This window comes from Salvelinus sp. IW2-2015, linkage group LG20 (genome assembly GCF_002910315.2).
Source record: "Salvelinus sp. IW2-2015 linkage group LG20, ASM291031v2, whole genome shotgun sequence".
NCBI classification, from domain to species: domain Eukaryota; kingdom Metazoa; phylum Chordata; class Actinopteri; order Salmoniformes; family Salmonidae; genus Salvelinus; species Salvelinus sp. IW2-2015.
The window spans coordinates 49,947,861-49,974,781 of record NC_036860.1 but is presented as its reverse complement, the minus strand read 5'-3'; the positions used below and the strand labels follow the sequence as shown (position 1 = coordinate 49,974,781).

The following is a 26,921-nucleotide window of genomic DNA, read 5'->3' as shown; positions in this document are numbered from 1 at the left end:
GTGTTTTTATCCCCAACAATAGCATAAACGTGGTTACAATGTCATAGAGTCCTCAAAGAACCCTTGAATTGTATAGCACTATGTGACAACTGCTGAAGTAAGTGCTTTAAAAAATACATTTGATTGAATTTGAAATGACTAATGATTTGTGATCTTCAATCAGATGTCTTTCACTCTTGACTACATGCAGAATATAGAACACACATGTATTGTTTGTGGCACTATCGTAAATGCATAGAGAAGCAAGCACCTTGCAGAATGACAAACATAATGCAGAATAAATGGCGAGCTGACAACAATGACAATAATGGATTTTTTCTATATTGTGGGGATGGCAACAATATAATCATTGTCATCTATGCGAAAACACTTGACCTGGTGGGGATTGCATGCCAGTCATAATTAGAAATGTTCAGGTCCTCTTGGAATTCATCACAGTGCCTTTTGGCAATGCATTTTTCTACACTACATGCATTCATTACATGTCTTTGTTTTCATTACAAACAATGTGTATGTGTGTTGCTTGCTATAAGAGACAGGCCTAATACAAAAGCTCATTGGTAATTGAACAGACCTGTACCAGTAAATGCACATGTCCACTCAGAAAAAGAACAGTGTTGCTTGAGGGACATTTCTATTACACTGTTTGTTGAAGATGTTATAACAGATTCATAAAGGGTGATGTGATAGACAGATACCATAGAAAAAGGTGTCTGCTAGGCTGGCAGTTAAGCCTGACCTCTCAACTCAGGGGAAGTGGCAATCTTACCGAAAATTCCAGGAAATTATGTCATGGCTTTATAAGCTTCTGATAGGCGAATTTACATAATTTGAGTCAATTGGAGGTGTACCTATAGATGTATTTCAAGGCCTACCTTCAAACGCAGTGCCTCTTTGCTTGACATCATGGGAAAATCAAAAGAAATCAGCCAAGACCTCAGAAAAAGAATTGTAGACCTCCACAAGTCTGGTTTATCCTTGGGAGCAATTCCCAAATGCCTGAAGGTGCCACATTCATCTGTACAAACAATAGTAAGCAAGTATAAACACCATGGGACCATGTAGCCGTCATACAGCTCAGTAAGGAGACACATTCTGTCTTCTAGAGATGAACGTACTTTGATGTGAAAAGTGCAAATCAATCCCAGAACAGCAAAGGACCTTGTGAAGCTGCTGGAGGAAACAGGTACAAAAGTATCTATATCCACAGTAAAACGAGTCCTATATCGACATAACCTGAAAGGCCGCTCAGCAAGGAAGAAGCCAATGCTCCAAAACCACCACAAAAAAGCCAGACTACGGTTTGCAACTGCACATGGGGACAAAGATCGTACTTTTTGGGGAAATGTCCTCTGGTCTGATGAAACAAAAATAGAACTGTTTGACAATAATGACCTTTGTTATGTTTGTAGGAAAAAAGGGGGAGCCTTGCAAGCCGAAGAACACCATCCCAACCGTGAAGCACGGGGGTGGCAGCATCATGTTGTGGGGGTGCTTTGCTGCAGGAGGGACAGGTGCACTTCACAAAATAGATGGCTTCATGAGGAGAAATTATGTGGATATATTGATCTCAAGACATCAGTCAGAAAGTTAAAGCTTGGTTGCAAATGGGTCTTCCAAATGGACAATGACCCCAAGCATACTTCCAAAGTTGTGGTAAAATCGCTTAAGGACAACAAAGTCAAGGTATTGGAGTTGCCATCACAAAGCACTGACCTCAATCCGATAGAACATTTGTGGGCAGAACTGAAAAAGCGTGTGCGAGCAAGGAGGCCTACAAACCTGACTCAGTTACACCAGCTCTGTCAGGAGGAATGGGCCAAAATTCACCCAACTTATTGTGGGAAGCTTGTGTGAGGTTACCCGAAACATTTGATCCAAGTTAAACAATTTAAAGGCAATGCTACCAAATACTAATTGAGTGTATGTAAACTTCTGACCCGCTGGGAATGTGATGAATGAAATAAAAGCTGAAATAAATCATTCTCTCTACTAATTTTCTGACATTTCACATTCTTAAAATAAAGTGGTGATCCTAACTGACCTAAGACAGGGAATTTTTACTCTGATTAAATGTCAGGAATTGTGAAAAACTGAGTTTAAATGTATTTGGCTAAGGTGTATGTAAACTTCCGACTTCAACTGTAAGTATTCACACCCCTTTGTTATGACACTCCAAATTGAGCTCAGGTGCATCCAATTTCCTTTGATCATCCTTGAGATGTCACCACAACTTGATTGGAGTCAATTCAATTGTTTGGACATGATTTAGAAAGATACACACCTGTCTAAGGTCCCACAGTTGACAGTGCATGTCAGAGCAGAAACTATACCATGAAATCCAAGGAACTGTCTGTAGATCTCCAAGATAGAACTGTGAGGAGGCATACAGTGCCTTCATAAATTATACATAACCCTTGACTTATGCTATATTTTGTTGTGTTCCAGTCAGAATTATAAATTGATTAAACACATAATACCACACGATGACAAAGTGAAAACATGCTTTTCGACATTTTAGCAACCTTATAGACAATTAAATACATAAATATCAAATTTACATAGGAATTCATACCCCAGAGTCATTACTTTGTAGAAGCACCTTTGGTAGTGATTACATCGGTGAGCCTTTCTGGGTTCAATGCCTTGCAAAAGTATTCATCCCCCTCTGCGTTTTCCTATTTTGTTGCATTATAATCTGTAATTTAAATGGATTTTTTCATGTCATGGACATACACAAAATAGTCCAAATTGGTAAAGTGAAATGAAAAAAATGACTTGTTTCAAAGAAATAAAGAAAATGTAAAACGGTAAAGTGGTGCATGTATATGCATTCACCCCCTTTGAAATGAAGCCCCTAAATAATATCTGGTGCAACCAATTACTGTCAGTAGTCACATAATTAGTTAAATAAAGTCCACCTATGTGCAATCTAAGTGTCACATGATCTGTCACATTATCTCAGTATATATACACCTGTTCCGAAAGGCCCCAGAGTCTGCAACACTAAGCAAGGGGCACCACCAAGCAAACAGCACCATGAAGACCAAGGAGAGCTCCAAACAGATCAGGGACAAAGTTGTGGAGAAGTACAGAACACGGTTGGGTTATAAAAACATATCAGAAACTTTGAACATCCCACAGAGCACCATAAAATCCATTATTAAAAAAATTGAAAGACTGTGGCACCACAACAAACCTGCTAAGAGAGGGCCGTCCACCAAAATTCACGGACCAGGCAAGGAGGGCATTAATCAGAGAGGCAACAAAGAGACCAAAGATAACCCTGAAGGAGCTACAAAGCTCCACAGCGGAGGTTGGAGTATCTGTCCAAAGGATCAGAAAAAGTACTAAAGTAAACAATAAGCAAACAAGTTTGGTGTTCGCCAAAAGGCATGTGTGAGACTCCCCAAACATATGGAAGAAGGTACTCTGGTCAGATGAGACTAAAATTGAGCTTTTCGGCCATCAAGGAAAACGCTATGTCTGGCGCAAACCCAACACCTCTCATCACCCTGAGAACACCATCCCAGTGAAGCAGAGTGGTGGCAGCATCATGCTGTGGGGATGTTTTTCATCGGCAGGGACTGGGAAACTGGTCAGAATTGAAGGATGGCACTAAATACAGGGAAATTCTTGAGGGAAACCTGTTTCAGTCATCCAGAGATTTGAGAGTGGGACGGAGGTTCACCTTCCAGCAGGACAATGACCCTAACCATACTGCTAAAGCAACACTTGAGTGGATTAAGGGGAAACATGTATATGTCTTGGAATGGCCTAGTCAAAGCCCAGACCTCAATCCAATTGAGAATCTGTGGTATGACTTAAAGATTGTTGTACACCAGCGGTACCCATACAACTTGAAGGAGCTGGAGCAGTTTTGCCTTGAAGTATGGGCAAAAATACCAGTGGCTAGATGTGCCAACCTTATAGAGACATACCCCCTAGAGACTTGCAGCTGAAATTGCTGCAAAAGGTGGCTCTACAAAGTATAGACTTTGGGGGGGTGAATAGTTATGCACGCTTAAGTTTTCAGTTTTTTTTACTTAATTGTTGTTTGTTTCACAAGAAAAAATATTTAGCATCTTCAAAGTGGTAGGTATGTGGTATAAATCAAATTATACAAACCCCCAAAAACTATATTTTAATTGCAGGTTGTAAGGCAACAAAATAGGAAAAATGCCAAAGAGTGTGAATACTTTCATAAGCCACTGTAAGTCTCGAAGACCTTTCCATACCTGGATTGCGCAATATTTGCCCATTTTTCTTTTCAAAATTCTTCAAGCTCTGTCAGATTGGTTGGTGATCATTGCTAGACAACCATTTTCAGCTCTTACCCTAGATTTACATTTTTGTTGTTGAATCTGTGTTTGATATTCACTGCTTGACTGGTACAAACATTATTGGGCACAGACAACAGCACAAAGGGCCAGAAGGTAGAGACAACAATATATCACGCAAAGCAGCCACAACTGTCAGTAACACTGTTCATGATTGAGTCGTTGAATGAAGAGATTGAGATAAAACTGTCCAGTTTGAGTGTTTGTTGCAGCTCGTTCCAGTCACTAGCTGCAGCGAACTGAAAATACGAGCGACCCAGGGATGTGTGTGCTTTGGGGACCTTTAACAGAATGTGACTGGCAGAACGGGTGTTGTATGTGGAGGATGAGGGCTGCAGTAAATATCTCAGATAGGGGGGAGTGAGGCCTAAGAGGGTTTTATAAATAAGCATCAACCAGTGGGTCTTGTGATGGGTATACAGAGATGACCAGTTTACAGAGGAGTATAGAGTGCAGTGATGTGTCCTATAAGGAGCATTGGTGGCAAATCTGATGGCCAAATGGTAAAGAATATCTAGCCGCTCGAGAGTACCCTTACCAGCCAATCTATAAATTACGTTTCCGTAATCTAGCATGGGTAGGATGGTCATCTGAATCAGGGTTAGTTTGGCAACTGGGATGAAAGAGGAGCGATTACAATAGAGGAAACCAAGTCTAGATTTAACTTTAACCTGCAGCTTTGATATGTGCTGAGAGAAGGACGGACAGTGTACCATCTAGCCATACTCCCAAGTACTAGTATGAGGTGACTACCTTAAGCTCTAAACCCTCAGAGGTAATAATCACACCTGTGGGGAGAGGGGCATTCTTTTTACCAAACCACATGACCTTTGTTATGGAGGTGTTCAGAACAAGGTTAATGGCTGAGAAAGATTATTGGACACTAATAGTAGAGTGTTTAACACAAAATCCGGGGAGGGGCCAGACTGTACTGCCTGAGCTATGTTGTTGATGTAAATTGAGAAGAGCGTGGGGCCTAGGATCGAGCCTTGGGGTACTCCCTTGGTGACAGGCAGTGGCTGAGACAGCAGATGTTCTGCCTTTACACACTGCACTCTTTGAGAGAGGTAGTTAGCAAACCAGGCCAAAGACCCCTGAGACATAATACTCCTTAGCCGGCGCACAAGAATGGAATGGTCTACCGTATCAAAAGCTTTGGCCAAGTCAATAAAAATAGCAGCACAACATTGCTTAGAATCAAGGGCAATGGTGACATCATTGAGGACCTTTAAGGTTGCAGTGACACATCCATAACCTGAGCAGAAACCAGATTGCATACCAAAGAGAATACTATTGACATGAAGAAAGCCAGTCAGTTGATTATTGACAAATTCTTCCAACACTTTTGATGAACAGGGCACTATATAAATAGGCCTATAACAGTTAGGATCAGCTTGATCTCCCCTTTTAAATAAAGGACACACCATGGCTGCCTTCCAAGCAATGGGATCCTCCCCAGAGAAGAGAGCCAGGTTAAAAATGATAGGGGCAGCAACCTTAATGAAGGAAGGGTCTATACCAGGCCTGGGCAAAGGCCGGCCCAGGGGCCGTATGAGGCCCGTGACCTGATTCAATACGGCCCGCGGAATCATTCTCATATCACATAAAGAATTTGCAATAGTAAAGTTTTGAAAAACATATTTGTTATTCAAATGAAAAGCCCAATGAATACTCGCCTTTGTGTAATGATTCAACTCCCACCGCTTGTGGAACATTTATTTTGAAGGCACGTATAAATAACAACTGCACGAGGACAGAGTGACTGACAGGCTGACACACGTCACAGTTACAAATAGTAGCTAGCTAGAAATCGTGCAAAAATGAGTTTTTCAAAGATTTCAAAGAAAAGGAAATTAGACAATGAATGTAGGGTGTTCCAGCAAGAGTGGACATCGAAATATTTATTTATTGAGGTATCAGGGAAAGCTGTGTGCTTAGTGTGCAAAGAGAGCATCGCTGTCTTAAAGACTACAACTTCTCCTGACTATTCAAATCAAATCACATTTATTTATATAGCCCTTCGTACATCAGCTGATATCTCAAAGTGCTGTACAGAAACCCAGCCTAAAACCCCAAACAGCAAGCAATGCAGGTGTAGAAGCACGGTGGCTAGGAAAAACTCCKTAGAAAGGCCAAAACCTAGGAAGAAACCTAGAGAGGAACCAAGCTATGAGGGGTGGCCAGTCCTCTTCTGGCNGAAAAACTCCCTAGAAAGGCCAAAACCTAGGAAGAAACCTAGAGAGGAACCAGGCTATGAGGGGTGGCCAGTCCTCTTCTGGCTGTGCCGGGTGGAGGTTATAACAGAACATGGCCAAGATGAATTCCAGATGAAGCATAGGAAAATGTCTTCTGAGGAGAGGGCAAGTGCATCGAAAGAGTTGCTTTTTCAGTTGCAAAAGCAGCAAGGACTTCAGCAACTGCATTCAGCAAACGACAGAATTGAGAGAGCTAGCTATGTACTGTCCCACAAAATTGCTAAACATAGCAAGCCATTCGCTGAGGGCGAATTCATTAAAGAATGTTTAATTGACTCTGCAGCAATAATTTGCCCCGACAAGAAAGAGCTGTTTGAAAATGTTTCCCTGTCAAGACGAACAGTGACACGGCGTGTTGAGGACATCGCAGAGAATATGGAACAACAGTTGAAAGGTAAAGGATTTCATCTATTTCTCCTTGGCCCTGGATGAGAGCAGTGATGCACATGACACGGCGCAGTTGTTGATATTCTTACGAGGCATAACCCCAGACTTTTAAATTACAGAGGAGCTTGCTTCAGTGCTGTCAATGAAGAACACAAACACAGGGAAAGGTTTATTGGAGGAGGTTAATACGTTTTGAAAAGTTATCCAGTCTGACCACTGGCACCGGGTGCCCAAACTTGACAGGAAAGAACGTTGGCCTTTTGAAAAGGATACAAGATCAAGTAGCTGAACTCAACCCAGATCAGAAAATGATTTTCCTGCATTGCATTATTCATCAGGTGTTCGTTCTGTAAATGTGTTCTGAAAATGAGCCATGTTGTGGATACAGCCACTAAAGTGGTAAACTTCATAAGAGCAAAATCTTTAAACCACAGGCAGTTTGTCTCCCTGTTGGAAGAGATAGTCGGGTCATGCAGATCTCCCCTACCACACAAACATGAGATGGCTGAGTTTTGGGAAGGTGCTTAAAAGGGTGTTGACCTGAAGTTGGAGATTGATGAGTTTTTGCAAATGAAAGGAAAATATGTGGATTTCCCTCAACTGCAAGATAAATGGTTGGCTGATTTTTCCTTCACCGTGGGCATCCTGGCCCTCATGAATGAACTGAATTCCAAACTGCAAGGGAAGGGCCTTTTTGCACATCAGATATACAGCCTTGTCAACGCCTTCAAGGGAAATGTACTACTCCTGTCCCGCCAAGTAGAAGCCAACAATCTCACCCACCTTCCGACACCACTAGTATGTTCCCTATCAGATGACCAGCGGGAGAAGTATACATTGCTGCTGCGAGAATTGAACGGTGAGTTTTCTCATCGTTTTGAGGATTTCAAAGTGTTGGAAAATGGCATGGTGTTGGTTTCCTCTCATTTCATCTTCAATGTGGATAACGCCACCACTGACCTGCAACTTCAGCTTATCGATCTTCAGTCTGACGAAGTGATTGGAGAACTATTCAAAACAATGTCACTTATGAGGTTCTATACATCTCTCGATGAACAAAACTTTCCAAAGATTAGTAGTCATGCTCAGAAGATGTTTGTAGTGTTTGGGTCAACCTATGTATGTGAACAGACATTTTCAGTGATGAAATATAACAAGTCAAGGCACAGATCTTATTTTACTGTCTCTCACCTCTCAGCAATCATGCGCATAGCGACATTAGAAACTGACTTCACTGCTCTATTCAATACCCATCAGAGACTTCACTCCTCACACTGATTGAGTAGTTTAAATGTAATGTTGAGCTCTCTCTCTTTCTTGTGTTTTTGTGCATAGCCATTAACAAGAGTTCTGTCTGTGGTGCTGAATGCACAGCATACTTTTGCCTCTGTGTAGTTCACTGCATGTTTAATAATGAAAATACCTACCAAGAGGGGAACATGGATGTGGTTTATTTCTGTGCATGTTAAAAAAGTTAAATAAGTTGCATATCTGGATGTGATTTACAGTAGATAGATCTGTCAACACAGTCATACACATGATGTATAATCCTGTAATATAATTCTGGCTCGCGATGGCAAAAAATATATTCTAATATGGACCTCCATGAAAAATAATTGCCCAGGCCTGGTCTAAACCATCTGATCCAGATGGTTTTTGGGAGTCAAGTTTAAGGAGCTCCTTTAGCACCTCGGACTCAGTGACTGCCTGCAGGGAAAAACTCTGTAGCGGGGCAGGGGGAAAAGAGGGAGGAGCATCGGGGCTTGTCGCATTAGAAGGGGTGTGTGATGAGGAAATGTTAGACAGGCAAGGAGGCATGGCTGAGTCAAATAGGAATCCTGACTTAATGAAGTGATTAGAGCTCAGCCATGTGCTTCTTGTCAGTAACAACCATATCATCAACATTAAGGGACATGGGCAGCTGTGGGGAGGGACTACTCACCGTAATTCAGCACCATGTAGCCTAAGTAGCTTCACAAAAACGATTAATTTGAAAGGAAATGGATGCATTTACTTCCCGTTAGTTATTATAGGTTTACAGTGTTATATGAAAGTACAAACATCATGGAAACAGACACATTTGCATTGCTTGGAGTTTTGAAAGTGCTATGATTTTCAGAAGAAAAAATCTCTAGAGGGGCTTTATTTTAACAGAATACAAACTTAAGAGGTTTCAGGGCAGGTATTTGGGGAGGTTATACTCCCAATAAATAATTTCTCTTCACACACAGGCCTTGAGTCAACAGTCAGGAGCTACACATATGCTGGCAAACTTACCCATAACAATCAGAGGCTTCTGACAGGCTATCAAACTAATCAAAATATACTTTTCAGTTTAACTGCTGCTGGTGTAGTCCAGAGTTCTTGCATAAAATTTGAGCTATATCGCTAGTGACAGAAGAAATTTGTATACCAAGTGTACCAAGTATACCAACCTTATTCCACCATCATTCCCCCTTTAGCTTCTGATTCCATCAATGTCTTTTAGACAGGAATCCCTGATTTTGTACCGTATTACAAAATTGAAATAAAAACACAATTATAGAAACAAATAGAAATGAGTCAGGTTTTGGAGGGTGCCATTGTTTTTTTGTTTTTTTACAGCATTTCTGTTTTAATAGAATGACATTCAAATATTGAAAGAGAACTGGAAATGTATAGATATATTTTAACATAACTTTGTGAAAGTAAAAATGTGAAAATGTAAACTACAGCCACCTACATACTTTTTAGGTTGCTCATATCAAAATCAAGCAACACTGCCACTTACTATCCGTGGATAATCAAATCCTACCTTCTGAATAAGATAATACTACTTGAAAATGTTTTACTTATTCCCAAATAAAACAGAAACCTGTTTCCAAGCAATGTTTGAGTGATAGGACATATGCAGTAGGATGTAGTGAGGCAGTGTACTGTATACATACTGGCATCACATATTCAGAAGTAAATGGCAATAGACCATGACACATACAATATAGATCGCATGGTCCCCATTATTCCTGCTAGTCTACATGTTATTATGAATTATTAACATTACAGTGGGGAATGTGCTTAGTGTAGGAACCTTAGTTGGTATTGTAAGATCATTTTCAAGGCAGGAAAAAATTTAGATAAGTAATCTCTTCATGTGAGACACAGAGAGCTTGTTTAATCAAGCAGATAGGCTTTTCTGACATCCTTATAGGGACTCACTTTGACTCTTTTGTCCATTGTACTCCACTGTATTTCTTAGCTATGCTTAGCAATAATAGAGCCACAAAAAAGAGAAAAAGGCAAAGCATTGTGCACTATGGTTAATATCTCACCATTTTCCTTGTTGCTCCAAAGAAACATACAATGTTTTCCATCAAAAGTACTCCCAACACTCCACTCAGCTTTCACAAATGGCATGGTGTTGATTTGTATCCTTCTATTCCAAAAGGATTGGGATAAGTTCAGTTTAGAGATAAGTCCACCGTTGCGCAGATGGTGAGAATGTGAGAATCATCCATCCAATGACGAAGTAAAAAAGGAAGACAGGATACACCACCAAAGCTTTGCGATTGGGAGGTTGGCAATCTGCTAAAAAAGCTGTAGAGGCTGGGGGGAAATCATATACATACATACACTCATGAGTTATCAGTGACTTGTTTTATGATAAGATTAGACAGTAATAATATATTCAAATGTAGTACTAATGTTATGAGGAACATTAGAAGGTGAATCTTTATACAACAGCTCCACCTACTGGAAGTCAGTATGACTGCAAACAGTCAATGTGTTTGTAGAGGTGTGTTTGCACCAATAAATATAGCCAACTAAATTTAAACAAATATAATTGTCTCCTTATGAAAAGGACCTTCCTTACCAAACGTGGACCAACTGAATGATGCTGTGACCACAATTAGTCGGACGATAAAGCTGAACCCCCAAGACCCACCTAGCAGCACTAGCCTACAGACAACCATTGCCACGGTCAGAGGCATGATGCAGTAGCCTAGCACACACAGGCTCTGGAAAAAAGATCTAGAGAGAGGGAAAACAGGCATTTTTAAACAAGGTTTCAATGAATAAATTAAATTAAGGAACTAATCATATTACAGTATTTGCATGTTAAAATGCTCTCATGTCAAATTTTTTTATACTGGAATAATTTCACTATAATGATTGGAAGCCAGCTATAAAGTTGGGCAGTTGGAAATGACAGACACGTACATGGTGCCTCCCAACAGCTTCGAGTTCAGTGTGATGATGACAGATCCAAACCAGATGATCACAAACACCTCTGCAAACTGGGGCCCTCCGTCATCCTTACTGTCAACTGAACCCCCCTGCAGCATCCTAAAAAAACAGGAAGGAAACATTATCAATCCATAGCTCATCCTTCTGTAGTCATCCTTCATTCTCAAAGAGTGTTAGCAGTTATATTCTGCTACTACATTGAAATGTGAATACTCACAGAGCCATTGTCACGCAGAGCAATAACGGTCCCCACAAGTCCCCTGGAAAAGAAGACGAAGTAAACACAATATTCCTACTAAAACATCAAACACATTTAGCATTGTCACATTTCCCTAGGTAGTATTGGAGAGAGCTAAAATAATATTAAAACACCTGGCACATTTTGTTTGACACATTTTCCTAGGTACTACTACAAATGTCATTTAATATAATGTTTTTCATATCATTATACTGTTATCCTTGTACACATTGGTTAAATATATTACCAAGTTAGATACAGCTATGTCACATCATATAACACCACTTGTTCATTGTGTTGGAATAGTTAAAAAAAAAAATAATACACAGTACTCACAGTCTCTCAGTAGCGCTGAACTCTTCTTGGGATACATCACATGAACAAACTTCTTCCCCACTGCTTTCAGATCTCGCAACTGTAAATGAGGCATGAGGGAGATTTTAGAAGAGATTTTAAAATGCCATGTATCAGGGAAGGGCCAAATTAAAGGTGTCATTAAATGCATACATTTTTATATCACTATCAAATAATTTCCGGGTAAAAAGTACCTTGCTGTAATAGATTTCAAATAGGCAAAAATAGCTTTTTAGCAAAAAACTATTTCTCAAGCAAGAATAAGAGTGGTCTGAGTGGGAGGGGAAAACTGAAAACTAGCCGTTATTGGCAGAGAGGTTTGGAACTCTCTTTGTTATTGGTCTATTATACACCAGATGGGTCTAATCCTGAATGCTGATTGGTTAAAAGTGCATTCCAGCTGGTGTCTATTCCACAAGTTACCACCAGCTAAATCTGATGTTAAAATGCTGATTTACTCTGTTCCATCTGACAGCACAATCCACTGTCTCATCAGCCCAGCCAGGCACTTAATAAACTTGATCTCCACTATAAAAAACATCTAGACATTATCTCAGGTTTTGTAAACTAACATCTTGTTTTCAACAGCGGAGATTTGTATAAATCTTGCAGACTGTCTCTCTGACATTTCAACATTGTTTCAATATTCAAATTCCATCTCCTGCTGTCCCATAGTAATGAACGTGTCGGGAGTAGAAATCATGCATCAGCTGGCATCATTTTATGGATATATACAAAGAAATGTCAATTGAAAAAAGGTAAAAAGAAACGAAGTGCAGCTAGTTTGCAGTCTTTCCAGCTTCAGTTTGAAGTGATTGTGTTAGCGGTCTTGTTAGCTAGCTCCACTAAACAACAGTGTCCTGATGAGAGAGCACAATTTCTATGTCAGGCGAAATCACACCTCATTAGCTCATTGTTATGGATGTATCCAAATAAATGTTACTAGAAAACAGCTTAAACAAATGCAAATGCAGCTGTTATTCTTCATGCACTTTTTGAAGTGACTGTTTGCTAGCCGTAGTTGGCTAGCTAGCAAGCATGGGATAAGAATGTTGCCAGCCAGTATGACAATGGAACATTTAGAAAGAATGACTGGGTCACATCCATAGATACAGAACAAAAACAATGAACAACTGGGTCGCGTCTCTGGCAACCGAACTGATAGAACGAATGTCCAGCCGGCTTGGGTAGCAACCCTAGATTTGTGTCGGGACAATATCTTGTGGAAGGATGAAATAGTATGAATAGTTTTGAAAAGAAAATATGTCAATCATTATTTGAATACGTTGGTAACCCGTTGTATAAAAGTGATAATGCCCTCTTAGCTGGTGTTTGGAGGAAATATTATCACGGTTTGCCAAACACCATATTGTCGGGCATTATCACTTAATTATAAAACAGGTTGTTCAAATCCTGGATGCTGATTGGTTGATAGCAGGGAGTTATTCGCAATAATTCCCGCAAGATGCCTAAATTAAAATTCAAGTAACAATGGGCATCCACTGTCCCGCAGCCCAACCAGGCATTCATAAACTTAATCTCCCCTGAAAAAAAAAAGAGTCAAGACATTATTTCCGCATGCTTCTTGCCTAGCATTTGGTTTGGTACAGCGGAGGTTAATGTAAGCCTTGCTGTGTGCCCATCTGACCTGTGCAACATGTTGCAGTTTATTTTTGCCGTCTCCACCGTGCCATGTATGACTGTGACGAGACTGGCAGCTTCTCTGAGACAAGATAATTAATTTATCGGGATCATTATAATGGATATATCCAAAGAAAATGCACATAGCTTGCTGTTATTTCAGTTGCTTGATGCGATTGTGTGTAGTTGGCTAGCTAGCTAGCAAAGGAGGAGTAACATAATTTGCCTAGCTAGCCTTCATAAGTAACATTAATGTTATATTATATTATTGACTTGACAATCTGCTGGTTTTTGCTTATCTATACATTATTTAACAAATCATTATTTGATGAAGTTCTTGTTGCCCATTTATACAATATTTATTAAAACATTATTTATTGAAGTTCTTGTCTCTCATCATCATTGAACCTATGCTAGCTAGCTACATGCCAATGATTTGTTTAGCATAGCATCATGGTGTCATGTTCTGACCATAGTTCTTTTGTGTTTTCTTTGTTTTAGTGTTGGTCAGGACGTGAGCTGGGTGGGCATTCTATGTTGTGTGTCTAGTTTGTCCGTTTCTATGTATGGTCTGATATGGTTCTCAATCAGAGGCAGGTGTTAGTCACTGTCTCTGATTGGGAACCATATTTAGGTAGCTTGTTTTGTGTTGGGGTTTGTGGGTGGTTGTCTTCTGTCTTTGTGTTCTCTGCACCAGATAGGACTGTTTCGGTTTTGCCACGTTTGTTATTTTGTATTGTGTTCGTGGTCAGTTGATTATTATTAAAACATGGACACCTACTACGCTGCGTCTTGGTCCGATCCCTGCTACACCTCCTCTTCAGACGAAGAGGAGGAAGGCTGCCGTTACACATGGGATGAATAGAATGAACGACTGGGTCAAAACTAGAGGTCGACCGATTAATCGGAATTGCCGATTAATTAGGGCCGATTTCAAGTTTTCATAACAATCGGATATCGCTAATTTTAGACGCCGATTTTACAAAAAAAATTTAAAAAAATATTTTTTACACCTTTATTTAACTAGGCAAGTCAGTTAAGAACACATTCTTATTTTCAATGACGGCCTAGGAACGGTGGGTTAACTGCCTTGTTCAGGGGCAGAACGACAGATTTTTACCTTGTCAGCTCAATCTTGCAACCTTACGGTTAACTAGTCCAACGCTCTAACCACCTGCCTAACGAGGAGTCCGCCTGTTACGCAAATGCAGTAAGAAGCCAAGGTAAGTTGCTTGCTAGCATTAAACTTATCTTATAAAAAACAATCAATCATAATCACTAGTTATAACTACACATGGTTGATGATATTACTAGTTTATCTAGCGTGTCCTGCGTTGCATATAATCGATGCAGTGCGCATTTGCGAAAAAGGACTGTCGTTGCTCCAACGTGTACCTAACCATAAACATCAATGCCTTTCTAAATTATCCATACACAGAAGTATATATTTTTAAACCTGCATATTTAGCTAAAAGAAATCCAGGTTAGCAGGTAATATTAACCAGGTGAAATTGTGTCACTTCTCTTGCGTTCATTGCACGCAGAGTCAGAGTATATGCAACAGTTTGGGCCGCCTGGCTCATTGCGAACTAATTTGCCAGAATTTTACGTAATTATGACATAACATTGAAGGTTGTGCAATGTAACAGGAATATAGACTTATGGATGCCACCCGTTAGATAAAATACAGAACGGTTCCGTATTTCACTGAAAGAATAAACGTTTTGTTTTCGAGATGATAGTTTCCGGATTCGACCATATTAATGACCTAAGGCTCGTATTTCTGTGTGTTATTATGTTATAATTAAGTCTATGATTTGATAGAGCAGTCTGACTGAGCGGTGGTAGGCAGCAGCAGGCTCTTAAGCATTCATTCAAACAGCACTTTCGTGCGTTTTGCCAGTAGCTCTTTAGCTGTTTATGACTTCAAGCCTATCAACTCCCGAGATTAGGCTGGTGTAATCGATGTGAAATGGATAGCTAGTTAGCGGGGTGCACGCTAATAGCGTTTCAAACGTCACTCGCTCTGAGACTTGGAGTAGTTGTTCCCCTTGCTCTGCATGGGTAACGCTGCTTCGAGGGTGGCTGTTGTCAATGTGTTCCTGGTTTGAGCCCAGGTAGCGGCGAGGAGAGGTATGGAAGCTATACTGTTAGACTGGCAATACTAAAGCGCCTATAAGCACATCCAATAGTCAAAGGTATATGAAATACAAATCGTATAGAAAGAAATAGTCCTATAATTCCTATAACAACTACAACCTAAAACTTCTTACTTGGGAATATTGAAGACTCATGTTAAAAGGAACCACCAGCTTTCATATGGTCTCATGTTCTGAGCAAGGAACTTAAACGTTAGCTTTCTTACATGGCACATATTGCACTTTTACTTTCTTCTCCAACACTTTGTTTTTGCATTATTTAAACCAAATTGAACATGTTTCATTATTTATTTGAAGCTAAATTGATTTTATTTATGTATTATATTAAGTTAAAATAAGTGTTAATTCAGTATTGTTGTAATTGTCATTATTACAAATAAAAAAGTTTTAAAAATTGTCTGATTAATCGGTATTGGCTTTTTTGGTCCTCCAATAATCGGTATCGGCATTGAAAAATCATAATCGGTCGACCTCTAGTCAAAACATCCCAAAATAATTCATGACCAGCCTGTGGTTAGCAACTTCACAACTAACAACTGGCCTTTGCCCCCGACTATATCGTCTGGTGGAAGGATAAAATCAAACTAATCAAATTTTATTTTATTTCACCTTTGTTTAACCAGGTAGGCTAGTTGAGAACAAGTTCTCATTTACAACTACGACCTGGCCAAGATAAAGCATAACAGTGCGACACAAACAACAACACATGGAATAAACAAAAGTCAATAATACAATAGAAAAAGTCTATATACAATGTGTGCAAATGAGGTAGGATAAGGGAGGTAAGGCAATACATAGGCCATAGTGGCGAAATAATTACAAGCCGACACTCCCATCCATGCAAACCTGCTGATTAAAAGGTCCTGTGTAGATTGTATTTTCAATCAGCAACTATCAGGCAATAACACTGATATAAATCTTTCACACTTTTACAGTGTTAGTTTCATCAGCTGTTGTACAATTTGATATAAAACACAGGGGGGAAATCACATTTTTGACTGCACTAGGCTTTTAAAGATTCAAGTATGTACACAAAGAGGGAAATCTTACTATGGTGTCTTTGACAGGTTCATCCAGTGTAGAGTATTCTTTGTCCTGACTCGGTGTTCCAACAGGGACATTGATCTCTCCCTCAACAGGAATGTCCCCTGAAATGGACACATCTGACAGACCTGCAAACTGGAAATAAGAAACATAGATACAAATAAATTATACATTTGGCTCTCAATAATGACAACCGATTATTCTATTTCAGCTTAGCTATAAATTTAGTTTCTTCATGATAATTCAATGCGGTCTTATTACAATATTTGGTTTGGGTGCTGCTGTTGGCACATGCATGGTGGAGAGCTAGCTTGGCTAAACAGACAGATAATACAGTAACGTTAGATAGCTACTGTTCTCCCTCTTACTTCGTTCTGCAACGAGCCATTGTTTACATGGCTCGTTAAAAAACTAATCAATTCTCTCTCTAGGTTTTGGAAGCCATTGAGAACTTTTGCATGTATGGTGACTTTACTGAACATACAACAATGTTACTGCAAGCGTTTTCCTTGTGTAGTGCTAGCTAACTTCAACACCAATGTTGACATTCCCTCATCTGTATTTAATATTAACACCACGCCTATAAAAACATTAATGTATACTATGTAAATGTTGTATATATGAACACGAATAGTTACATTATGTGCTTTCTTCTTACCATAAGTTTACTTGTCTCCTCCACTTCCGCCATTTTCTCTGTCCACACGGATATGAAACGTCATCCAAATGTTTTGACCAGGATGTCAAGTGGCTAATGCTGCGTTCCAACCAAGTGGTAAGGTGGTATTTACCGGTTGTGAAATCGTAAATCCCAGTGGGGAAGTTTCCACATGCTAACGTTTTAGCATTTGTGGCACAAATCCCATTCAAGTCATGGGACCGATATTAGCATTTTTCGCATATCATGTCCAAATCATCCGAAAGTATCTCAAATTGATTGTGAAGCTCAATAAAGTAATTTAAAAATCATGTAAACACTATTATTGCACACGGATGGCCCCGGAGCAGGAGGCAGACGTTTTACATTTTACCAACCGATTCTGTTTTGTGTTCGTTTCTCTGCGTTGTTTGTAACTTATTTTTTTACAATTTTTTTACATACCGAAAATAACTTCCAGACATCAGGACTGTGACTACTCACTACGGACCAGCAGAATCCTTTTTCTTCTTTCACGACTCTAATGAGCCCGAGGTGGAGGATATACGGCTCCCTCGGGAACAAGCCCCGACCCCAGTGATCTGCTTCAAGAGGAGGCGGAGAAAGAGAGGCCGGAGAGCGGGCTGCCTTCTGAGAAGTCGGAGGCAATCGAAATAAACCCCCACTTCCCTCAAATCTGCTAGCAAACATGCAATAAAATGGACGAGTTACTGGGAAGATTAAACTACCAACGGGACATTCAAAACTGTAACATCTTATCCTTCACGGAGTCGTGGCTGAACGACGACAATATCAACATACAGCTGGCTGGTTATACGATGTACCGGCAGGATAGAACAGAGGCATCTGGTAAGATAAGGGGCGGCGGTCTATGTATTTTCGTAAACAACAGCTGGTACACGATATCTAAGGAAGTCTCGAGCTATTGCTCGCCTGAGGTAGAGTTTCTCATGATAAGCTGCAGACCACACTACCTACAGAGAGAGTTTTCATCTTTATTCTTTTTAGCTGTTTACATACCACCACAGTCAGAGGCTGGCACTAAGATAGCATTGAATGAGCTGTATTCCGCCATAAGCAAACAAGAAAACGCTCACCCAGAGGCGGCGCTCCTAGTAGCCGGGGACTTTAATGCAGGGAAACATAAATCAGTTTTACCAAATTTCTATCAGCATGTTAAATGTGCAACCAGAGGGAAAATAACTCTGGACCACCTATACTCCACACACAGAGATGCATACAAAGCTCTCCCTCGCCCTCCATTTGGCAAATCTGACCATAATTCCATCCTCCTGAATCCTGCTTACAAGCAAAAATTAAAGCAGGAAGCACCAGTAACTAGATCAATAAAAAAGTGGTCAGAAGAAACAGATGCTAAACTACAGGACTGTTTTGCTGGCACAGACTGGAATATGTTCCGGGATTCCTCCAATGGCATTAAGGAGTACACCACATCTGTCATTGGCTTCATCAATAAGTGCATCGATGACGTCGTCCACACAGTGACCGTACGTACATACCCCAACCAGAAGCCATGGATTACAGGCAGCATCCGCACGGAGCTAAAAGCTAGAGCTGCCGCTTTCAAGGAGCGGGACTCTTAACCCGGAAGCTTATAAGAAATCCCTCTATGCCCTCTGACGAACCATCTAACAGGCAAAGCATCAATACAGGACTAAGATCGAGTCGTTCTACACTGGCTCTGACGCTCGTCGGATGTGGCAGGGCCTGCAAACCATTACAGACTACAAAGGGAAGCACAGCCGAGAGCTACCCAGTGACACGAGCCTACCAGACGAGCTAAACTACTTCTATGCTCGCGTCAAGGCAAATAACACTGAAACATGCATGAGAGCACCAGCTGTACCGGAAGACTGTGTGATCACGCTCTCCGCAGCCGATGTGAGTAAGACCTTTAAACAGGTCAACACTCACAAGGCCGCAGGGCCAGACGGATTACCAGGACATGTACTGCGAGCATGCGCTGACCAACTAGCAAGTGCCTTCACTGAAATGTTTAACCTCTTCCTGTCCGAGTCTGTAATACCAACATGTTTTAAGCAGACCACCATAGTCCCTGTGCCCAAGAACACTAAGGTAACCTGCCGAAATGACTACCGACCCGTAGCAATCACGTCTGTAGCCATGAAGTGCTTTGAAAGTCTGGTCATGGATCACATCAACACCATCATCCCAGAAACCCTAGACACACTCCAATTTGCATACTGCCCCAACAGATCCACAGATGAAGCCGTCTCTATTGCACTCCACACTGCCCTTTCACACCTGGACAAAAGGAAAACCTACTGTATGTGAGATTGCTATTCATTGACTACCATAGTTCCCTCAAAGCTCATCAATAAGCTAAGGACCCTGGGACTAAACACCTCCCTCTACAACTGGATCCTGGACTTCCTGACGGGCCGCATCCAGGTGGTAAGGGTAGGTAACGACACATCTGCCACGCTGATCCTCAACACTGGGACCCCTCAGGGGTGCGTGCTCAGCCCCCTCCTGTATTCCCTGTTCACTCATGACTGCACGGCCAGGCACGACTCCAACACCATCATTAAATTTGCAGACGAAACAACGGTGGTAGCCCTGATCACCAACAACAACGACACAGCCTATAGGGAGGAGGTCAGAGACCTGGCCATGTGGTGTCAGGACAACAACCTCTCCCTCAACGTGATCAAGACAAAGGAGATGATTGTGGACTACAGGAAAAAGAGGACCGAGCACGCCCCCATTCTCATCGACGGGGCTGCAGTGGAGCAGGTTGAGAGCTTCAAGTTCCTTGGTGTCCACATCACCAACAAACTAACATGGTACAAAGCACACCAGACAGTTGTGAAGCGGGCTCGACCAAACCTATTCCCCCTCAGGAGACTGAAAAGATTTGGCATGGTTCCTCAGATCCTCAAAAGGTTCTACAGCTGCACTATCGAGAATCCTGACTGGTTGCATCACTGCCTGGTATGGCAACTACTCAGCCTCCGACCGCAAGGCACTACAGAGGGTAGTGCGAACGGCCAGTACATCATCACTGGGGCCAAGCTTCCTACCATCAGGACCTCTATGCCAGCCGGTGTCAGAGGAAGGCCCTAAACATTTGATTTGATCTGATTTGAGAGTGAGTCCATGCAACTCATTATGTGACTTGTTAAGGAAATGTTTCCTCCTTAACTTATTAGGCTTGCCATAACAAAGGTTGTGAATACTATTGACTCAGACATTTCAGAGTCTGTTGTACCAACACGTCGAATTTGCTAATACAGAAAGACTGAGAGAAACAATGTATTATTGTTATGTGATTGCTGTATATATGTCACGATCTTTCAAGATCGAACCCAGAAGCAGACCAGGACAAGGAGCGTAGGAAGAAGGTGAGTATTTATTTACAATTAAATGTGAAAGGTAGATATATCCAGATGGCGTAGCGGCAGCGGTGGTGAGTAGATGAAGGAAATAGGTGAATCCAATGTAGTAGCAGAATCCTCTGTCAACCAGGCGGGAATGGAGTGAATGATCCAGGTGAGTAACTGAAGAACAAAAACAACGGAGGAAGTTCAAGGCAACAGCAATACATAAATGAAAACAACAAAACAAATTCTCAACTGGAGTCTGGTACTCAGGCACACATACTATTCATGGCTAACGATCCGGCAGGGAATGGAAGTCAGGTCAGAGCTTATGAAGGTGAGATGATGATCAGGACAGGTGTGCAGATTACTGACGGGAAACAGGTGCGGTGAAACCAATCTCCCAATGAGCTAATTCGCCCGGCAACCAGACAGGGTGCGTTCCAGGACACCTGAAAACACTCCAGGACAGACACACAGGCAAACCAGACTCAGGAAGCGGGATTCGTGACAGTCCCCCCCTCCGACGAACGCCACCGGGCGGACTACCTGGAGCGCCAGGATGGAGGCGGTAGAAGTCACGAATCAGGTCGTCATCCAGAATCTGTCGCCGAGGAATCCAACTCCTCTCCTCTGGACCATATCCTTCCCAGTCCATAGAAACTGGTACTCGACCCGCCGTCTGGAGTCCATGATGCGGCGCACCGTGTGAACAGGACCACCTCCGATCATCCGAGGAGGAGGAGGACGAGGAGGAGGAGGCAACAGAGGACTGAGGTGAACGGCTTGAGACAGGAGACATGAAAAGTGGGATGCACTCTAAGTGTTGCAGGCAACTTGAGTCGAACCACCACAGGATTTATGATTCTCTCACTACAAACGGACCAATGAACTTAGGTGACAACTTCCTTGACTCCGTCCGTAGAGGAAGATCCCGTGTAGCCAACCAAACCTTATCTCCAACCGTATAAGCTGGGGCAGGAATACGGCGACGGTTTGCCTGTATCTGATACCGGTCAGAAACTAAGGAGAGCCTTCTGGCCCGATCCAGGTCGGTGGCAACGACGAATATGGGTCTGGACAGAAGGACCGAGAGATCCCTCTCCTGAGAAGGAAACAAAGGAGGTTGGTATCCGTAAAGGCATTGGAAGGGGGACATCCCAGTGGCAGATGAAGAAGGGTATTATGGGCATACTCAACCCAGGGTAATTGAGATGACCAAGAGGTAGGATCAGAGGAGACAAGACAACGCAGCGTGGACTCCATCTTCTGGTTGGCTCTCTCCGCTTGACACATTGATTGTGGGTGAAATCCAGAAGTGAGACTGACTGTAGCTCCAATAGCCAAACAGAAGTTTCCAGACAGCAGAGGTAAACTGAGGACCACGGTCAGACACAATGTCACTGGGCAATCCGTGAACCCTGAAAACCTCCCTGACCAGGATCTCGGACGTCTCCGTAGCGATGGAAGCTTGGAGAGAGGAACAAAATGAGCAAACTTGCTGAATCTGTCCACAATGTCAGAATGACCGTGTCCCAACAGAAGGGGGCAACTCCGTGACAAAATCCAGGGCCAATGCGACCAAGTCGCCGAGGAATAGGTAGGGATGAAGAAGCCAGAGCTGGGCCGATTGGTACTCTTGTTCTGGGCACAAACAGGACATGCGGCAACAAACCTCCGGGTATCTCTCCCATGGCAGGCCACCAAAAACGTCTGCGCAGTAGTGCCATAGTCCGAGCAACGCCAGGGTGACAAGCTATCTTGCTGGCGTGGGACCACTGAAGGACAGCAGAACGGACCGACTCGGGTACGAACAACCGACCGGGTGGACCGTTACCGGGCCGGGCTGCGTCCGAGGGCCGCCATCACATCCTCCTCTATCCTCCATGTAACGGCTCCCACGACAACATTCTGGGAGAATCGTTTCAGTCTTGACCCCACTCTCCTCCGTCTTAGAGAACATCCGGGACAGGGCGTCCGCCTTCCCGTTCTTAGACCCAGGTCGGAATGTCAGGGAAAAATGAAACGTCCAAAAAACAAGGCCCACTAGCCTGACGGGCGTTGAGACGTTTAGCCGATTGTACGTAAGCCAGATTCTTGTGGTCAGTCCAGACCACAAACGGTTGCTCGCTCCCTCCAACCAGTGCCGCCACTCCTCCAAGGCAAGCTTCACAGCGAGAAGCTCCCGGTTACCCACATCGTAGTTTCTTTCAGCTGGAGAAAGACGACCAGAGTAGAAAGCGCAGGGATGGAGTTTACCGTCAGTGGAGCTACGCTGGGACAGGATGGCGCCCACACCACATCAGAAGCATCCACTTCCACAACGAACTGACGGGAAGTGTCAGGTTGAAGAGAATCGGAGCGTTGGTGAATCGGCTCTTCAAGTCCAGAAATGCTCGGTCTGCCTCAGGAGTCCAACTGAACCTTCTGGTGCAAGACGTCAGGGCAGTTAAAGGTGCAGCCACCCGGCTGTAGTCACGGATAAACCTCCGATAAAAATTCGCAAACCCCAGGAATCTCTGGAGCTGCAATCTAGTACCGGGCTGGACCCAATCCCGAACCCGCCGAACCTTCTCTTGGTCCATCCTGATCTCTCCCCTGGATATGATGTACCCGAGGAAGGACGTTGTATGGGCGTGAAAATCACACTTCTCCGCCTTCACGAACAGACGGTTCTCCAATAACCGCTGCAGGACCTGCTTGACATGCAGAACGTGGTAGAAAGCTCCTTTGAAGATGAGGATATCATCCAGGTAAACGAACACAAAAATCCCAATCATATCTCTCAAAACGTCATTCACCATACTTTGGAACACCGCCGGAGCGTTGGTCAGTCCAAACGGCATCACTGGTACTCAAAATGTCCCATCGGAGTATTGAACCCAGTCAACCACTCGTCCCCCTCCTTGATCCGAACCAAATGATAAGCATTACGTAAATCAAGCTTCGTAAAAACCGTAGCACCCTGTAAGGATCGAAAGCCGAGCTCATCAAGGGCAGGGGATACTTGTTCTTAACCGTAATATCATTCAAACCCCGATAATCAATACACGGTCGAAGAGGCCATCCTTCTTGTTCACAAAAAAAAATCCTGCTCCAAAGGTGATGACGATGGCCGAATGAGACCTGTAGCTAGAGACTCCTTGATGTAGGTCTCCAAGGCCTCACGTTCCGGTCGAGAGATACTGTATAACGTCCCTTGGGAAAGGCAGACCAGGAAACAGATTAATCGCACAATCATAAGGTCGGTGGGGAGGAAGGGACAGAGCCTTCTGTTTACTGAATACCTCACCCAACTCGTGATATGTTTCTGGACCAGGGACAAATCAGGAGGAGCAGAGTCACTGACCTGACTGGAAACAGCAGGAGAACAGGCAGTCCTAAGGCAGTTAGCATGACACTCAATGCTCCAACTAGTTACCTTCCCTGTCACCCAATCAAACGAGGGATTGTGTTCCTTCAGCCAGGGGTAACCAAGAACCAGAGGAACATGGGCGAGGACAAATGAAGAAAGAGATAACTCTGAATGATTTCCCGACACCAACATCTTAACCGGTTCAGTCCTCATAGTGATCCGTGCCAGACTACTGCCGTTCAGAGTGGTTGCTTCAATGGCTTCCGGCAATTGCTCCTTGAAAGCCCCAGCTGTTCCACCAAGTCGGCATCCATAAAGCTGCCATCGGCACCTGAATCGATAAAAGCGTTCATGTCAAAACTCTGATCCTTATTCATAAGGGTCGCAGGAAACGGGGTCTGACAAGATCCTTGAGAGATTGAACTGGCTCGCTAATTCCTCCCAAAACTAGCGAGCCGGGCAGTTTAACGGGCGCTGTGGCAAGCGGAGATGTAATGTCCCGATCTACCACAGTAGAAACAGCTATTGGTCTCACGTCTACGTTGGCGCTCCTCCTTAGTTGCCCGTGTCGCCCCACTTGCATTGGTTCAGAATCTGGTGGCAAGACCCCTCCACTAATCCCGTGTGGACAATAATGATCAATACGTCCTGGTTCACCTCCTGAACCGAATGGTAACCGAGTTGCAGATTGATTGGATGGGCCCCACTGCTTCTCCCTCCTTCTCTCTCGGACTCTATTATCTACCCGAATAGATAAAGCGACCAAGCTGTCCAGGTCACTAGGCTCTGGATAAGATATCAGCTCGTCCTTAAGTTCCTCTGACAACCCCTTGTAAAAAACCGCTTGTAGTGACTCCTCATTCCAACCACTCTCCACAGCCAATGTCCTGAACTCAATCATAAAATCTGCCACACTGCGATTCTCCTGGCGAAGAGAGAACAAACGTTTAGCTGCATCCTTACTCGGACTGGATGATCAAAAAGCTTTCTAATCTCTCCCGTGAACTCCTGATATGAAGCCGTGCAAGTTCCCTGTCGTTCCCAAACGGCTGAAGCCCATTCCAGAGCTCTTCCACGCAACAGTTCAATAACAAAGGCTATCCTAGCCTTGTCAGTGGCGTAAGAATGGGCTGTAGATCAAACACTAACCCACACTGCATAAGAAACGAACGGCATTTTCCCAAATCCCCTTCATTTTATCAGGCGTCGGTACCTTGGGTTCACGGAATGACACCGCTCCAGACACGGCAGGTGAGATGGGTGAAAACGGTGGTGAATGAATCGCCGGCAAACTGAGCTGATCCTGGACTTGTGTCAAGCTAGCAGATAAGTTCTGGATCGAACTCGCTATCTCCTGTGGTATTGTGTTGTCCCAATGTCTTCCCCTGCTGAGAGCATGGCAAACGGAGTCCAGGTCCGCTGGGTTCATTACTGGCCGGATCGTTCTGTCACGATCTTTCAGATCGAACCAGAAGCAGACCAGGACAAGGAGCGTAGGAAGAAGGTGAGTATTTATTTACAATTAAATGTGAAAAGGTAGATATATCCAGATGGCGTAGCGGGCAGCGGTGGTGGTAGATGAAAGGAAATAGGTGAATCCAATGTAGTAGCAGAATCCTCTGTCAACCAGGCGGGAATGGAGTGAATGATCCAGGTGAGTACTGAAGACAAAACAAACGGAGGTAAGTTCAAGGCAAGCAATACATAAATGAAAACACAAAAACAAATTCTATCCAACTGAGTCTGGTATCAGGCACAACATACTATTCATGGCTAACGATCCGGCAGGGAATGGAAGTCAGGTCAGAGCTTATGAAGGGTAGAGATGATGATCAGGACAGGTGTGCAGATTACTGACGGGAAACAGGTGCGGGTGAAACCAATCCCTCCAATGAGCTAATTCGCCCGGCAACCAGACAGGGTGCGTTCCAGGACACCTGAAACACACTCCAGGACAGACACACAGGCAAACCCAGACTCAGGAAGCGGGATTCGTGACATATAAAAGTACCATGTTCGGAAAATGTATATGTAAAATGTATGTACAGTGGGGAGAACAAGTATTTGATACACTGCGCGATTTTGCAGGTTTTCCTACTTACAAAGCATGTAGAGGTCTGTAATTTTTATCATAGGTACACTTCAACTGTGAGAGACGGAATCTAAAACAAAAATCCAGAAAATCACATTGTATGATTTTTAAGTAATTAATTTGCATTTATTGCATGACATAAGTATTTGATCACCTACCAACCAGTAAGAATTCCGGCTCTCACAGACCTGTTAGTTTTTTCTTTAAGAAAGCCCTCCTGTTCTCCACTCATTACCTGTATTAACTGCACCTGTTTGAACTCGTTACCTGTATAAAAGACACCTGTCCACACACTCAATCAAACAGACTCCAACCTCTCCACAATGGCAAGCACAGAGAGCTGTATAAGGACATCAGGGATAAAATTGTAGACATGCAACAGGCTGGGATGGGCTACAGGACAATAGGCAAGCAGCTTGGTGAGAAGGCAACAACTGTTGGCGCAATTATTAGAAAATGGAAGAAGTTCAAGATGACGGTCAATCACCCTCGGTCTGGGGCTCCATGCAAGATCTCACCTCGTGGGGCATCAATGATCATGAGGAAGGTGAGTTATCAGCCCAGAAACTACACGGCAGGACCTGGTCAATGACCTGAAGAGAGCTGGACCACAGTCTCAAAGAAAACCATTAGTAACACACTACACCGTCATGGATTCAAATCCTGCAGCGCACGCAGGGTCCACCTGCTCAAGCCAGCGCATGTCCAGGCCCGTCTGAAGTTTGCCAATGACCATCTGGATGATCCAGAGGAGGAATGGGAGAAGGTCATGTGGTCTGATGAGACAAAAATAGAGCTTTTTGTCTAAACTC

At 43.0% G+C, this 26,921-nt stretch overlaps 1 protein-coding gene and 1 pseudogene across 1 annotated transcript; one reads left to right on the top strand and one right to left on the bottom strand.

The window, feature by feature from the left end:
* Window positions 1-5,765: 5,765 nt before the first annotated feature.
* On the top strand, window positions 5,766-8,377 carry LOC139022687 (general transcription factor II-I repeat domain-containing protein 2A-like; annotated as a pseudogene).
* A 1,190-nt stretch (window positions 8,378-9,567) lies between these two features.
* LOC111981719 (protein YIPF6) lies at window positions 9,568-17,391 on the bottom strand. The gene is made up of 7 exons (XM_024013122.2): window positions 17,301-17,391; window positions 16,649-16,777; window positions 11,781-11,859; window positions 11,424-11,466; window positions 11,180-11,305; window positions 10,833-10,990; window positions 9,568-10,564 (listed from the first exon to the last, which is right to left on the bottom strand). The coding sequence occupies exons 1-7, from the start codon at window positions 17,331-17,333 to the stop codon at window positions 10,425-10,427; spliced, it is 708 nt and encodes a 235-aa protein (XP_023868890.1). The 5' UTR covers window positions 17,334-17,391; the 3' UTR covers window positions 9,568-10,424.
* Window positions 17,392-26,921: the final 9,530 nt, after the last annotated feature.

What these genes read in the sequence shown, in the direction of transcription:
- LOC111981719 (XM_024013122.2), bottom strand. Translation starts at nt 17,333, where the DNA reads ATGGCGGAAGTGGAGGAGACAAGTAAACTTATG. An exon ending in TTCAGCGCTACTGAGAGACT is followed by an intron (nt 11,467 to 11,780) that starts GTGAGTACTGTG and finishes CTTCTTTTCCAG; the next exon opens with GGGACTTGTGGGGACCGTTA. An exon ending in ATTCAGTTGGTCCACGTTTG is followed by an intron (nt 10,565 to 10,832) that starts GTAAGGAAGGTC and finishes ATTTCCCCCCAG; the next exon opens with CCTCTACAGCTTTTTTAGCA.